Source organism: Tenebrio molitor, chromosome 1 (assembly GCF_963966145.1).
Source record: "Tenebrio molitor chromosome 1, icTenMoli1.1, whole genome shotgun sequence".
Lineage (NCBI taxonomy): Eukaryota > Metazoa > Arthropoda > Insecta > Coleoptera > Tenebrionidae > Tenebrio > Tenebrio molitor.
Window position 1 is genome coordinate 17,545,693 of NC_091046.1, and position 13,392 is coordinate 17,559,084.

Here is a 13,392-nt window from a genome sequence, read left to right on the forward strand (position 1 = left end):
TCAGGGTCATCATCATCATCATCAAGATCATCTGGCGTTTGCCAAAATAGAAATTCATTGATTTCAGGTATTTGTTGGTCTTGATCTTCAGATTCTGGAACGTCTGTGATTATTTCATTATCCGTGCGAGATACGTATATCTAACTAATTAGAAAAAATGTAGAACATACAATTCTCTACAATTTTTGTTGTTTAAGTTTTTTTTGTCAGATCAATAGTTTCGTAGTTTCAGCCTGTAGAAATCGAGCATTTATTGTCTGTCCGTCTACGGGCATATCGGACTCCAACGTGTATACTAATGAAACAGGTAAACGCCAAATGATCCTGATGATGATGATGATGACCCTGAGGAACAAGAGGAAAGTTCTCAAGAGGAATTCTCGACTTCATAAACTCTGATGAATTCAGCTCATCTAAACCGATCGATCCAGATCATTTGGATCCGTTTACGTTACAAAGAAATCAAAAAGAGTAAAACAGTAAATTTCTACTGCATCGTGGACTATGCCCACCGGGGACACCACATCAAAAAAAAACGCACCCTATTGCTCTACCTCTGTGGTGGTGTGGAAAAGAATAAAAAGTACAAAAATAATAGAAATTCTCGATTTCTACAGGCTGTAACTACGAAACTATTGATCTGACAAAAAAACATAAAGAACAAAAAATGTAGAGAATTGTATCTCGCACGGATAATGAAATAATCGCAGAAATGTGATTTTCCACCCCTATTCTCCAATATGGGGGGGCGAGCGACAACCCCCCAAGGTCGCAAACTCGGCAATATTAATAATATGCCTAATAGAAGATACTTGCCAAGTATAAACTTTTCTGTACCTTTTGCAAGGTGGAACCATTTTTATGTCTCTATTGACTGGACTAAACATGGATGTTTTATTTTTTCAAACAGACGCTCCAAATGGCGTCAGGACGCTAAAACATAAAAAAATTAGAATTATTAAATTTTTTTTATCGACTCCCTGGATTGAAAATACCACAGAGAACTCATTTCTGATATTAAAAATTATGAAGGAAGCATTGATTTCAAATTAATTGACGTAATAATTTTTGGTACCAAAATGTGAGTAATTTATGACGACGACCCTCGATGGGTCGTATTCCTGATTGACAATGGTCACTTACCGCAAACAACCAGCTGTAAATCATAACTGGCGGTGCGTCCTGGATTTGTAAGCTATTGGAGACCCTTGTAAATCAAACTTTACCACCGTTTGATGATTTCCATCATTTTAAAATACTACCATAAATATGCTACTACTTTGCTCGTAGATGTTAAATGTCGATTTATTCAGTTATTATCCTGATTTAAATGCCAAATTTTATATAATCATAATCGACATTGCCCTGTGGATGAGATTGTAAGAAAAAAGTCCGGATTGCTTTATTACTTTGATAATAAAATGCTATCAAAATCAACTTTCACATCAATGTTGTTTTCTAAAAAATAATTATGCCATGTTGTAGTATCAAAATTGAAGATCATTTCCTCCAATTTTCATCTTTTTTTGACCATTTTAAATAGGTTAAATTTAAAAAATGCCATACGATGGTCCACCCTGTACCGGGTGGGGCATCGTATACGCACACGCGAGAAATCGCGACTTCTAATTAAATAAAATTGGCGAAATTTTATATACCTGACTAATTATTGATAAGGTATATTTGAGAATTTTTAAATTTTTTTTTGTTAATAAATAAGGCCGTAACAGTTTTATTAGTTTTCTGAAATTAACTGTTAATTTACCTATAAAGTTTTTACACTAAATGAATCTGTATCTGCTAGCCCATCAAACCCTGGTGGCATAATTACAAATTTTGACTTGGTTAGCTAAATAATTCGCTTTTTTATTTAAACGTAAACCAGACGGGTGATTTACGGCACAATGGTATAATTTCCCAACAAAGGTATAGCCGAGGGTATAGCCGACCGTTTTAAACCTTTTTGCCATAAAATTGACAGTTTCCATTGTCACCTAAATTTACGACAGCACAAGTAGCAGGTCATAAATAAAAATCATTTTGAAAGTTGAAATGTAAAACTGCCTTTAATTCAAAATCTAATTGGTATTTTTTTCCGTAGATTTCGTAAATAATTATAGGAAGTGAATCTGTATAGGTTAGTATAAAAATCAGAATTTGACTTTTTGGTTGAAATTTACATTTTAATTTTTTTTGGCTTTGTTTGTAAGTGAAAAATTATCAAAAAATTATGAAATGTACCTTACCAATAGCCAGGTAAGTCTGAAAAATTTCGACAATTTTATTTAATTAGAAGTCGCGATTTCTCGCGTGCGCGTATACGATGCCCCACCCGGTATAGGTTTTTCTTGTTTTGAAACTAATTGAAAACAGTGTTAATGTGACAGAGTTAAATATCTATAATTTGATAAGAATATGAATGATGGGCTCACAAATCTAGCTATGATATTTGGAAATAGTGGATAACATTGTTGTTGGCGCATCTGCAGGTAGTTTGGTCCGTCAAGGGTGGGCACTACCCTGCAGGTAGCTTACCTGGCAAGATAACTCTCAAAGAGAGAGGACTTCTGTATTAACCACCGGACAGTTCGGTCCACTTTCATTGTTGTTGAATATATATTGTTAAGATTAAAACATTGAGTTTTAATCATCAGGTCCTTCGAACAATTACACAGATTTACACAAATACCAGCACCTCATTAGAGTCGCTAGTCACGAACATATTGTTGGTCCATAGAGCCGGATTATCCTCGAGTTAGTGATTAGTGATAAGTGATTTAATTCGTGCATCAGCGAAATCACCATAGCAGCATCCGACAACAACAGAAGTCCACCAAGTTGGTCCAAGACATACCAGTCAGGTCAGTGAGCATCCTATATTCCTATATCATTCCCGTTCAGATCCATTCCGTGAGCGACACATTTAATTCAGCTTTAATTCATTTCAATCACATATTTCATTTCAAAATGCCTGAGTTAGCAGAATTAATACTCAAGAAAAATCAAACAATAGCTCAGCTTAACAGAATATCAAAATTTGTTGCATCATTCCCACCAGGTGATAATGTAAACAAAATTAAATCACGCATGTCAGCCCTAGATGATCTCTACAAGGAGTTCAGGGAGGTTCAATACCAAATTGAATTAATTGACAATACCGCATCAGAGACAAACGATCGCGAAACGTTTGAAGATTCATATTTCGATACAAAGAGCATGATGCAATCTGTCATAGATAGTCATGTCCAAGATACTTCACAGGAAGTCAATGTAAATTTACCACAGTTGAATTTACCACAGTTTAGTGGGTCTTATTCAGAATGGACCTCGTTTCATGACACATTCAACAGTTTAATTCATGAAAACAAAGGTTTAAACGATATTAGACGCTTTCATTACTTAAAGGGAGTTCTTAAGGGTGAAGCTTTAAAATGCATTGAATCTTTAAAAATATCAGGGGCCAATTATGCAATCGCTTGGGACACACTCAAAAAACGATACAAAAATACAAGACTCATTGTGCAAGAACATGTTCAAGCCATACTTAATGCACCTCCTCTCAACAAAACCATATATTCAGGTCTAAGACAATTATTAGACACCGTCATTTCCAATTTAGAGGCGCTTAAGGTTCTAAACATAAACACAAATTCATGGGATCCATTAATTGTCCCAATAATTACAAAAAAACTGGATTTTCCAACAAAAAGGGAATGGGAAGCAAAATTGAATTCAGAAATTCCGAAATTGGCAGACCTTCAAGACTTTTTAAATAATAAATGCAATCTTTTAGAGTCGCTAAATTCAGGTAATCAGAAATCACAATCGTCGCAGCACAAAACGCATGCAATTGCCAATCACGCTTCTGCGAATGATAAACTCACTTGTTCGTTTTGCAAAAAGGGTCATTTCAGTTTCCAGTGTGCTGATTTTTTAAAGTTAGCAGTAACTGAACGATTTAACCAAGTTAAACGTTTAAACTTGTGTGTGAATTGCTTAAAACACAATCATTCAGCCCTAAATTGCAAGTCAGGTTCCTGCAAAGAATGTAACAAAAAACATAACACACTTCTGCATTTTAACAAACCCAATCAAACAATAATCGAAACACCTCAGTCAATCGAAACAATACAACAACCATCGTCAACGGAACCTTTAGTTGTTACAAACCATTGTCAATTTGATAAGCCATATGTATTACTATCGACTGCACAAATTCACGTCGAAGACATTCATGGCAAATATCATACGTGCCGAGTACTGTTAGATGTAGGTTCGCAGTTAAACTTTATTTCTAGTACTTTGTGCAAACTTTTAAACGTCCCGTTAAGGCATACCAAACTAACAGTTTCGGGAATTAACAATACAGGCAACACCATTTCACATTCTGCAGATATTAAATTCAAATCACGATTCAGTAAATTTTCCAAAAAACAGCAATTCTTCGTAGTTGACAAGGTGACGGAAAACTTGCCGGCACAAACGTTTTCTTCAAAGACGTTAAATTTACCACAATCACTCCAATTAGCAGATCCTCACTTTAATGTCTCGGGACCCATCGACATGTTAATGGGAGCCCAATTATTCTGGCAAATTTTAAACAAAGGTCAAATCTCATTAGGGCACAACAAGCCTGTTTTACAACAAACACATTTGGGCTGGATAATTGGCGGCGCCTTGAACATTAGCCCGGAACAAAACAGCTTAAATCATCTGGTGACCAATTGTCACATTGGTGCAGACATCCTCCATAAACAAGTCGAACGGTTTTTCCAAATTGAGGATTTCGGCAATAAACGAAATCTTTCGTCGGAAGAAATCCTTTGTGAAGAGCACTTTCGGCAAAATTACAGACGGGACCTAGACGGGCGGTTTATGGTACAATTGTCTTTCAAAAACGATACAACCCCGTTAGGAAATTCCTTGCAGACGGCGACGAAACGGTTTATTGCTTTGGAGACCAAACTTCAAAGAGACCCCGCGCTGAGAAACAGTTATTCAGATTTCATTCATGAATACCTGGCACTTGACCACATGGAAAGGGTACCAGGTAGTCAAATAGAAACCTACAAGTGTTACTATATGCCTCATCATGCAGTAATCAAGGAACACTCAATCAGTACAAAAACACGCGTAGTTTTCGACGCATCCGCCAAAACAACAAATGGTATTAGTCTGAATGATCAATTAATGATAGGTCCTACGTTGCAAGAGGATTTGTTTAGCATTTTGACTAGATTCAGAACATATCAATATGTACTCAGTAGCGATATAGCTAAAATGTTCAGACAAATTTTAATGCAAGAGTCACATCGAGATTATCAAAGAATATTATGGCGTGATGATCAGTCAAAACCTCTAGAAATGTATAGACTCAAAACCGTCACATACGGTACAGCATGCGCTCCATTTTTGGCCGTGAGATCATTGCAACAACTAGCGCATGAAAATATTCAAAAATATCCATTAGCCAGTAAAATAATCCTAAGAGACTTCTACATGGATGATTTATTGACAGGTACAAATTCATTAAACGAAGCGATTCAAATACGCGATGAAATTACATCAATCTTAAAAGGCGGCGGCTTTCAGTTGTGCAAGTGGGCGTCGAACTGTGCCGAACTTTTGCCAAAATCAACCGATTCATCCGAAATTTCAAAATTTATAACACTAGATTTGCAAGCAGACACAAAAACGTTAGGGTTGTTGTGGAATTGCGCGACTGACAAACTCAAATACAACATTTCCGATTTTTCTACAAATCCAGTTACAAAACGCGGAATTCTATCCATAATTGCTCAGATTTATGATTTAATTGGCCTTATTAGTCCTATTGTCGTGCGGGCAAAAATCATTTTACAAAATCTTTGGAGTTTAAACTTAGATTGGGACGATCAAGTTCCACCTTCGATCGAGAATCTGTGGTCACAGTTTCTAACAGATTTAAGGCACTTACCCAATTTGCAAATTCCTCGAAAGGTTATAATTTCTTCACCCGCGGTCGTAATAGAATTACATGGCTTCTGCGATGCTTCCATTCAAGCATATGGAGCATGTGTATATATTAGATCAATTGATCAGCATAACAACATAAATGTACATTTGTTGTGTGCGAAATCGCGTGTCGCACCACTAAAGCCCATATCTCTGCCAAGATTGGAGTTATGTGGCGCGTTATTATTAACCCGGTTAGTTGCGAGAATATCAAAAACATTAAATTTAAATCTTCAAAAACAGTATTATTGGACAGACTCGAGCATTGTATTGGCTTGGATATCGGCGAACGCAAATAGCTGGCAAACATTTGTCGCTAATAGAATCTCGGAGATTCAAGACACAACAACAAGAGCTGATTGGAATCACGTTAGATCAAAGGATAACCCGGCCGATATTGTTTCAAGAGGTATGTCCCCAAAAGAGTTAATGAATTCAGATTTATGGTGGCACGGACCCGCATGGCTACGAACTCCTTCTGAGAACTGGCCCAAGTCTTATCCCGATCAGACTCAATCGGTCCCAGAAAAACGCAAAATAACGCTTGTTGCTACAACGGCCACACCAGAATTTGAGACGTTAACAAAATTTTCATCATTCTCCAAATTGCAGCGCGTCATAGCCTTATGTTTAAGGTTCATACACAATTGTCACCACAAAACAAACAAGGTTTCAGGTTTTTTAACTTGCGACGAATTAAACAAGGCCAGAGTTGCAATTCTGAAAATAATTCAACGCCAACATTTTAATACCGAATTAACTGATTTAAAGAATAACAAAACCATCAGAAAGGACAGTAAATTAATAGCATTAAGTCCATTTCTATCAAAGGAAGGCTTAATCAGAGTGGGTGGTAGATTAACACATGCACCGATTAACTTCAACCAAAAATTCCCGATAGTTTTACCTGCAAATCACTACATAACGGAGCTTATTGTAAGACAGGAGCACGAGCGGCAATTGCATGCTGGGCCACAGGCGACATTGTGTTCAATCAGACAAGTCTACTGGCCCATCTCAGGTCGCAACACAGTCAGAAAAATAATTCACAGATGTGTAAAGTGTTTTAAGGCGAATCCCAAAGGATTAACGCAAAAAATGGGCGACTTACCTGTTGACAGATTGCAACCTGCTCGTCCCTTTATCAAAACCGGTATAGATTATGCAGGACCAATATATTTAAAAACTGGAAACTCACGCAGTAAACAAAGAGTTAAGGCCTACATAGCTTTGTTCATTTGTTTCACCACTAAGGCCATACATATTGAATTAGTGGGCGATTTGACTACAGAATCCTTCCTGAACGCATTGAAGAGATTCATCTCGCGACGCGGACATGTCGCAGAAATTTATTCGGATAATGCAACAAATTTTACAGGTGCCAGTCGAGAACTAAAACTTTTATTAAATTCATCAAAATGTCAAAATTTAATTAGTCAGGAAATGAATAATGTAAATATCCGTTGGCACTTCATCCCACCGCGATCACCTCACTTCGGAGGTTTATGGGAGTCAGGTATAAAATCTATCAAATATCACCTCAAAAGAGTAATTGGTGACACATCAGTCACGTATGAAGAGATGTATACGCTTTTAACTCGCGTGGAAGCTTGTCTAAACTCACGTCCTCTTACTCCTATGAGTCCAGATCCTACAGATTTTTCCGTCCTGACACCTGCTCATTTTCTTATCGGCGAACCCATGACGGCGCCATTGGAGCCCAATCTCGAAGAATTGAAGATAAACAGATTATCACGTTGGCAACGCATCGAACAATTGGGGCAACAATTCTGGCGCAGATGGATTCGAGAATACATCCCGCAACTACAATTACGTCCAAAGGGTCAACGCATCACCAACGACAACGTTCAACCAGGAGATATGGTGTTGATCAAAGAAGACAACGTCGTACCACTACATTGGCCTCTTGGTAGGGTCGTCCAGGTCCATCCAGGACACGACGGTGTTGTTAGAGTGGTGTCAGTTAAAACAGCAAAAGGTGCGGTTGTGTCGCGTAGTGTCAAAAAACTGTGCGTTCTTCCGTTAGACAAATGACATTCGAAAGGAGTGATAACGACATGCTCGTCGATGTTCGAATTTATTCAATTTGACGTATGTTTGTAATGTACATATCATGTATTTGTCACAAGTGATTTCATAGTTCTTATAATCCATTTTATATTATGTATTAGCTTAAGTTCATGTGTTTATATTGTTTAGTTTTAGTTTGTTAATCATTCTCCTTCTCACTTGAGACGTCATATTTGTTCTCATATTATTCATGTCTGTAGTTTTAGTCATTATACTTAAATCATTAATTGTAAATATCTAATTAGGTCATTTACTCATTTATATCATTTGAAGGCAACCCTTCAAAGGGGCCTGCGATGTTGGCGCATCTGCAGGTAGTTTGGTCCGTCAAGGGTGGGCACTACCCTGCAGGTAGCTTACCTGGCAAGATAACTCTCAAACAGAGAGGACTTCTGTATTAACCGGCGATTACAGTTTCGCCCGTAATCCTTTCATGCATAAATTAAAGATTACACTTTCGTCCAAATAGTTCAAATCTGTAAAACTGTAAATATGCAGTTTCGTCCGACGATAGATCAGGTATATAGTACGCTGGGGTGGCTGGGTTTTATTACCTACCCTTTGGAAAAACCCGGTAACTGCTACCCCTACCCGCACCTGCATCAGTATCGGCAGGACCGTATTTTCAGTTCTCATTCAGAATTAGTTGCAAAGTAAAATCTAAGTTTGCAAAATGGAAAATTTAGACATCCAAAAAAGTGTTTCTAAACGTGGAAAAGTATTGTTGATTGTTAACAATTATAAGTTCAGTTTTTGTGATAAATTGTTGAATGGTGAGTCGAGATGAAGATGCAGAGTTCCAAAGTGCAACGCCACGATCTACACAATTGGTGAAATTTTTTAATATCACGGCATAATTTAATCCATTCTTACGAGGAACTCAGTAAGTCAGCACTACAAAAACAATTCGTGGCAGTAGCAGCTAAACGCAAGGCTTCTGAAGATATTGGATTGCAACCTAAAAGAATTATCCATTCTGTTTTAAAAGAAAATGAATCTGATCAACTAACCATTGATGACGTAAAATCTGTAAAAAGGTGTATATATAGTGCTTGTAACTTCCTAAGGAATTCTGACTTAAGCCCTAAATAAACCGAACAAAGACCCTAGTTAAAGAAATTTATTATCATATTGTGCCTGTCAATCACTAGACGGTCTCCGACAAATATTTTGAGTACTACCCCAGGTAATTTTTTTCTCCGAGACCGCCTAGTGATTGACAGGTACAATATCACAATAAATTTCTTTAAGTAGGGTCTTTGTTCGGTTTATTTATGACTTAAGCTAAAATTCCTTACGAATTTAAAAATACTATACGGAGAAAGACGCAAGAAGTTTCCAAAGTTGCCTAAATCTTGTTTGGAATCGCATTGCGCTTTGGAGGACATAAAAGAAAAAATAATTACTAACAGAAAAGAAAATTTTTTGATGATTAACGATATTGAATCTAACATAATAAGTTTTTCGTGCGACGTAAATTTAAAGCATTTGTGCAGATGTACTCGTATATTCTTGGACGGAACTTTCAAATACTGTCCAAAGTATTTCTTACAATTATTCACACTTCATGGATACTATAATGGGCATTATATTCCGTTGGCATTTTGTTTGCTCAAAGATAAATTAACAAAGACGAGAGACGTATGCAAAATGTCTAACTATTCTGTTAAACAAATGTAAGGAAATAAATTTGAAGTTCCAACCACAAGAAATTGTGATCGACTTCGAAAAATCTATTCACAACGCCGTCAAAATTCTATGGAATGAAGTTAAAATAATAGGCTGTCGATTTCATATTAGTCAAGCATGGTGGAGGAAAGTTCAAGAATTGGGGCTATCTAAGGATTATAAAGAGAGAACCGAAGTTGGAAAATGGATTGGATACTGTTTTGGTCTTCTTTTTTTGGGTAAAAAAATTACTTATTATTTTGTACAATTTCACATTAATTTTATGTAAATGTAATTTTCATGTATTTTTCTCTTTAAATATTTTTTTTTTCTCTTTCTACAGAACCCGAAAGTGTTGGTGACTGTTTAGTATTCGAGCTGAATGAAATCAGGCCACATAATCAGCAACTGGAAAAATTCCTAGATTATTTTAGATTTTAGAAACGAGAAAACTACTTAAAAGAAAAAATAAAACAATTAGATGATAACCAAATTACTCGGCTTCAGTTCATTAAATTGACTTCCCACTATTTTAGTTTTTAATTGAATGTAAATATGTATATAAATATAATAAAATTATATATACAGTTTATTTATTTTCATTGTTGCAAACCCTGTCTTTCGACATGTCTTAACATTGGTAGAGACAGGTACTCAATAAATTTTATTAAGTACAACAGGTACTGCCGGACGAAAGTGCATGTACCCTAAAATTGAGTCCGGCCGAAACCGTAAGTTTTGCAGGTAGGGCGTTTTAAGGACTAGGTAATTAAAAGATTTCTCCGGACGAAACTGTATGTACCCGTATTAACCACCGGACAGTTCGGTCCACTTTCATTGTTGTTGAATATATTGTTAAAATTAAAACATTGAGTTTTAATCATCAGGTCCTTCGAACAATTACACAAAATCACAAATACCAGCACCTCATTACAGTCCTAGTCACGAACAATTGTATTCTTACTATAATTCGGTTAAAGAACTCTAACTGTAATGAGTAAGTGACATTATAATTGCTTAAATAGCGGGGTCAGATATCTAACTGAAATTATATTTTTACTATTTATGAAATAATGCGGTTAAAGAACTTATTCTGGAATAAACAAGTACATTATATAAAATTGGTGAGGTCAGATATCTAACTGGCGTAGCGGCGCACCTAAAGCATAGCGCACAGCCACTTACGATGGTACAATTATTTATAACGACCCCGTATTTTCCTTTCTTTTTTTTTACGATTAACAGGTCTTTTAATAGTATAATCCAAATATTTACATCTTAACATCTTATCTTTAAATTTTAAAATGATTGAGCTAATAGGGAAAGTGGAATAAAACGAGTACATTTTGATATTTGTTATATTTATCAGTAGGTTCGATTACTGCTCATAAGAAGAACCTACAAGAAACATATGAGTCTTACTACATAAATACAACATTCATAATATGATACATACATTAACTAAATATACAATGCTTCCAGATTACAATAAATTTTATTAAAAAAAAAACATGTTATATTAGTAGCTATAGTCATTCGTTCGCTGGTGGCCAATGCAAATGAATTTTCCTTACCCTTTAGTTATACTAAGACATTGGCGCGACCTTGAAACACAACAAGAGAGAAAAAAAGGCATTTGCGTGGGAAACGATCTAGGAGGACGCCCTGAGGCTGTCTAGCCAGAAAAAACGCGAAAATTCGAGAAGTAGTTAAAGTGAACAATTACCCATCTTTATCCCTCTTCTTCTCAACATTGTGTTTTCTCAATAAATAAGTGACATCCATCCTACTTAGTAGATTGTATCTTTCAATTTTTGGTGTGTTCAATTTCCTTGCATCTTCCAAAATTCTATCCACTGGCACTCCAGACTTTAATTTCTCTACAACAATTGTCTTCTCCAATGTTGACAGATGTTTGCTTAGTAGTTCCTCTTCATCATGACCAACATGTGTTGGCCAAAAGTTTACAGTCATTTTACCCCCAAATAGCACAATTATGTTAATCAAAGTTTTTAATAAATACTCATATAAATTAACTTCCCCGTCCTCTTGCAAGCCTTGCTTTTAAATCCTTAAAAAATACCTCATAATAATGTAGATTTTTTTTTTAATTTTTACCTTTTATGTTGCTTCTGTTGTATTCATAGTGAATCTCTTTATGACCATTATTATTAAGTCCTCTGTTCTTTGCATAATTTGTCTCAATTTTTTTAATATTCTTCCACATTTCATACTCCTGACTACTAGAAAATTGGAGTGATAAATTTTCAATACTTACCTCATGTTTTTCTTCAAGATGTTTCCTCAAATTTTCCTGCGTCTTCACTTCGTTTCTTTCCTCGCACAATGGACATATAATGTGACTCTTCCGACAATTCTCCACAACTGTCTGATGTACTCTCTTAATATGCCTGTTCTTCAAGTTGGTGCTGGAAAAACTTTTAGAACAAAGGGGGCACGTCCCCGAAGCTCCTTCTGGGAAAATGATCCATTTCTTTTGTCTTCAAGCAAAACCTAACTGTAAGCACTTGTAATAAAGACAATAAAACGTATAAAAATTAATACGTAAATAAAGAAATAAATCTGCAACAAGCAGATTGATGGCTATGAGACAGCAAATATCAAATTAGCGGTCCAAAAATCGTTTTTAGCTATAAATTGCGAACACTTTACACCAGTGTGAACTCTTGTCAAGTAGCAAAACAGCATAATGGCAAAAATTTAAAAAAGCATGGCTGTACCATGTCAGTACCAACAGAATATCACTGAAAATTTTAGTAAGTTACCAAATCTATTCTGTTGGCGCCCTGAAAGTCCCCTGTGCTTTTTAATGTAGTCTATACGAAAGAGGCGACACTCGATTTTCAGCTCTCGAAGTGAACGGTGGTGTTTGTTGAATCGTCGTTTTGATTGTTATTGTTTTAGTTGAAAATGTAGTTATTGCGGTTACGAATCTCGAGTCGTGTATTTTATTGTGTATTGTCAAGGTAATCAAGGCCGTGCTCCGTCAACATTCGCCAATCGCGGAGGAGATTACAGGTGGGCACCTCGTGTGTCGCCGACAGTTTGCGCGTTGTAATTCAGGTAGGATGATGTTACAGGCAACAAGTAGTGTTTAGCAGGTATGCTATTTCGTTTTGTTATTCCGATAAGTTCGCGTGATGTAGGAATTGATAGAGTGGGTAAATTCTTTAAGGAACGTCGCAATAAAGTTGTCAGGTAGTTAAAATCCGTGGGACGAGTCCATTTTCAAAGTTAGAGAGAGTAAGGGGTGAACCGTGGAAATCAGTTGGTCGCGTCCAGGCTTTAAAATCAGAGTTATTTAGCGGCGAACAGTTAGAAATACTTTGGGCGAGTCCATTTTCGGGGTAGGGCTGGGAAGTTAGAACATATTGCGTCAGCGATTTAATTAGGGAAAACGGGAGGTCATTTCGGGAACGGCTTTCCATTTGCCACAAGGAAAAAGGGGCACGTGTTTGGTCGCAGTTAGGAATGTAGTTGCGGGGGCAATTTCACCACGTTGCAATGAAAAACGGGAGCCTGCCAAAAGAGCCGGACCTGGGGGGGCCTTTGTCGCGCCCACAGGGCCTCTTCATGACGTGTGATCTTGGCCCCCTGGCCGCAGAGTTTCTCGAACGC

At 36.6% G+C, this 13,392-nt stretch overlaps 1 protein-coding gene and 1 long non-coding RNA gene across 2 annotated transcripts; both read left to right on the forward strand.

Annotated features, from left to right (window-relative positions):
- The first annotated feature begins 2,728 nt into the window (after positions 1-2,728).
- On the forward strand, positions 2,729-8,049 carry LOC138141612 (uncharacterized). Its single transcript, XM_069062347.1, has one exon. It carries the CDS (start codon positions 2,968-2,970, stop codon positions 8,047-8,049), a length of 5,082 nt encoding a protein of 1,693 aa, XP_068918448.1. The 5' UTR covers positions 2,729-2,967.
- A 1,358-nt stretch (positions 8,050-9,407) lies between these two features.
- Positions 9,408-10,343, forward strand: LOC138141169 (uncharacterized). Its single transcript, XR_011163027.1, has 2 exons — positions 9,408-9,992; positions 10,097-10,343. It is a non-coding gene; the product is annotated as an uncharacterized lncRNA (long non-coding RNA).
- The last annotated feature ends 3,049 nt before the right edge of the window (positions 10,344-13,392 follow it).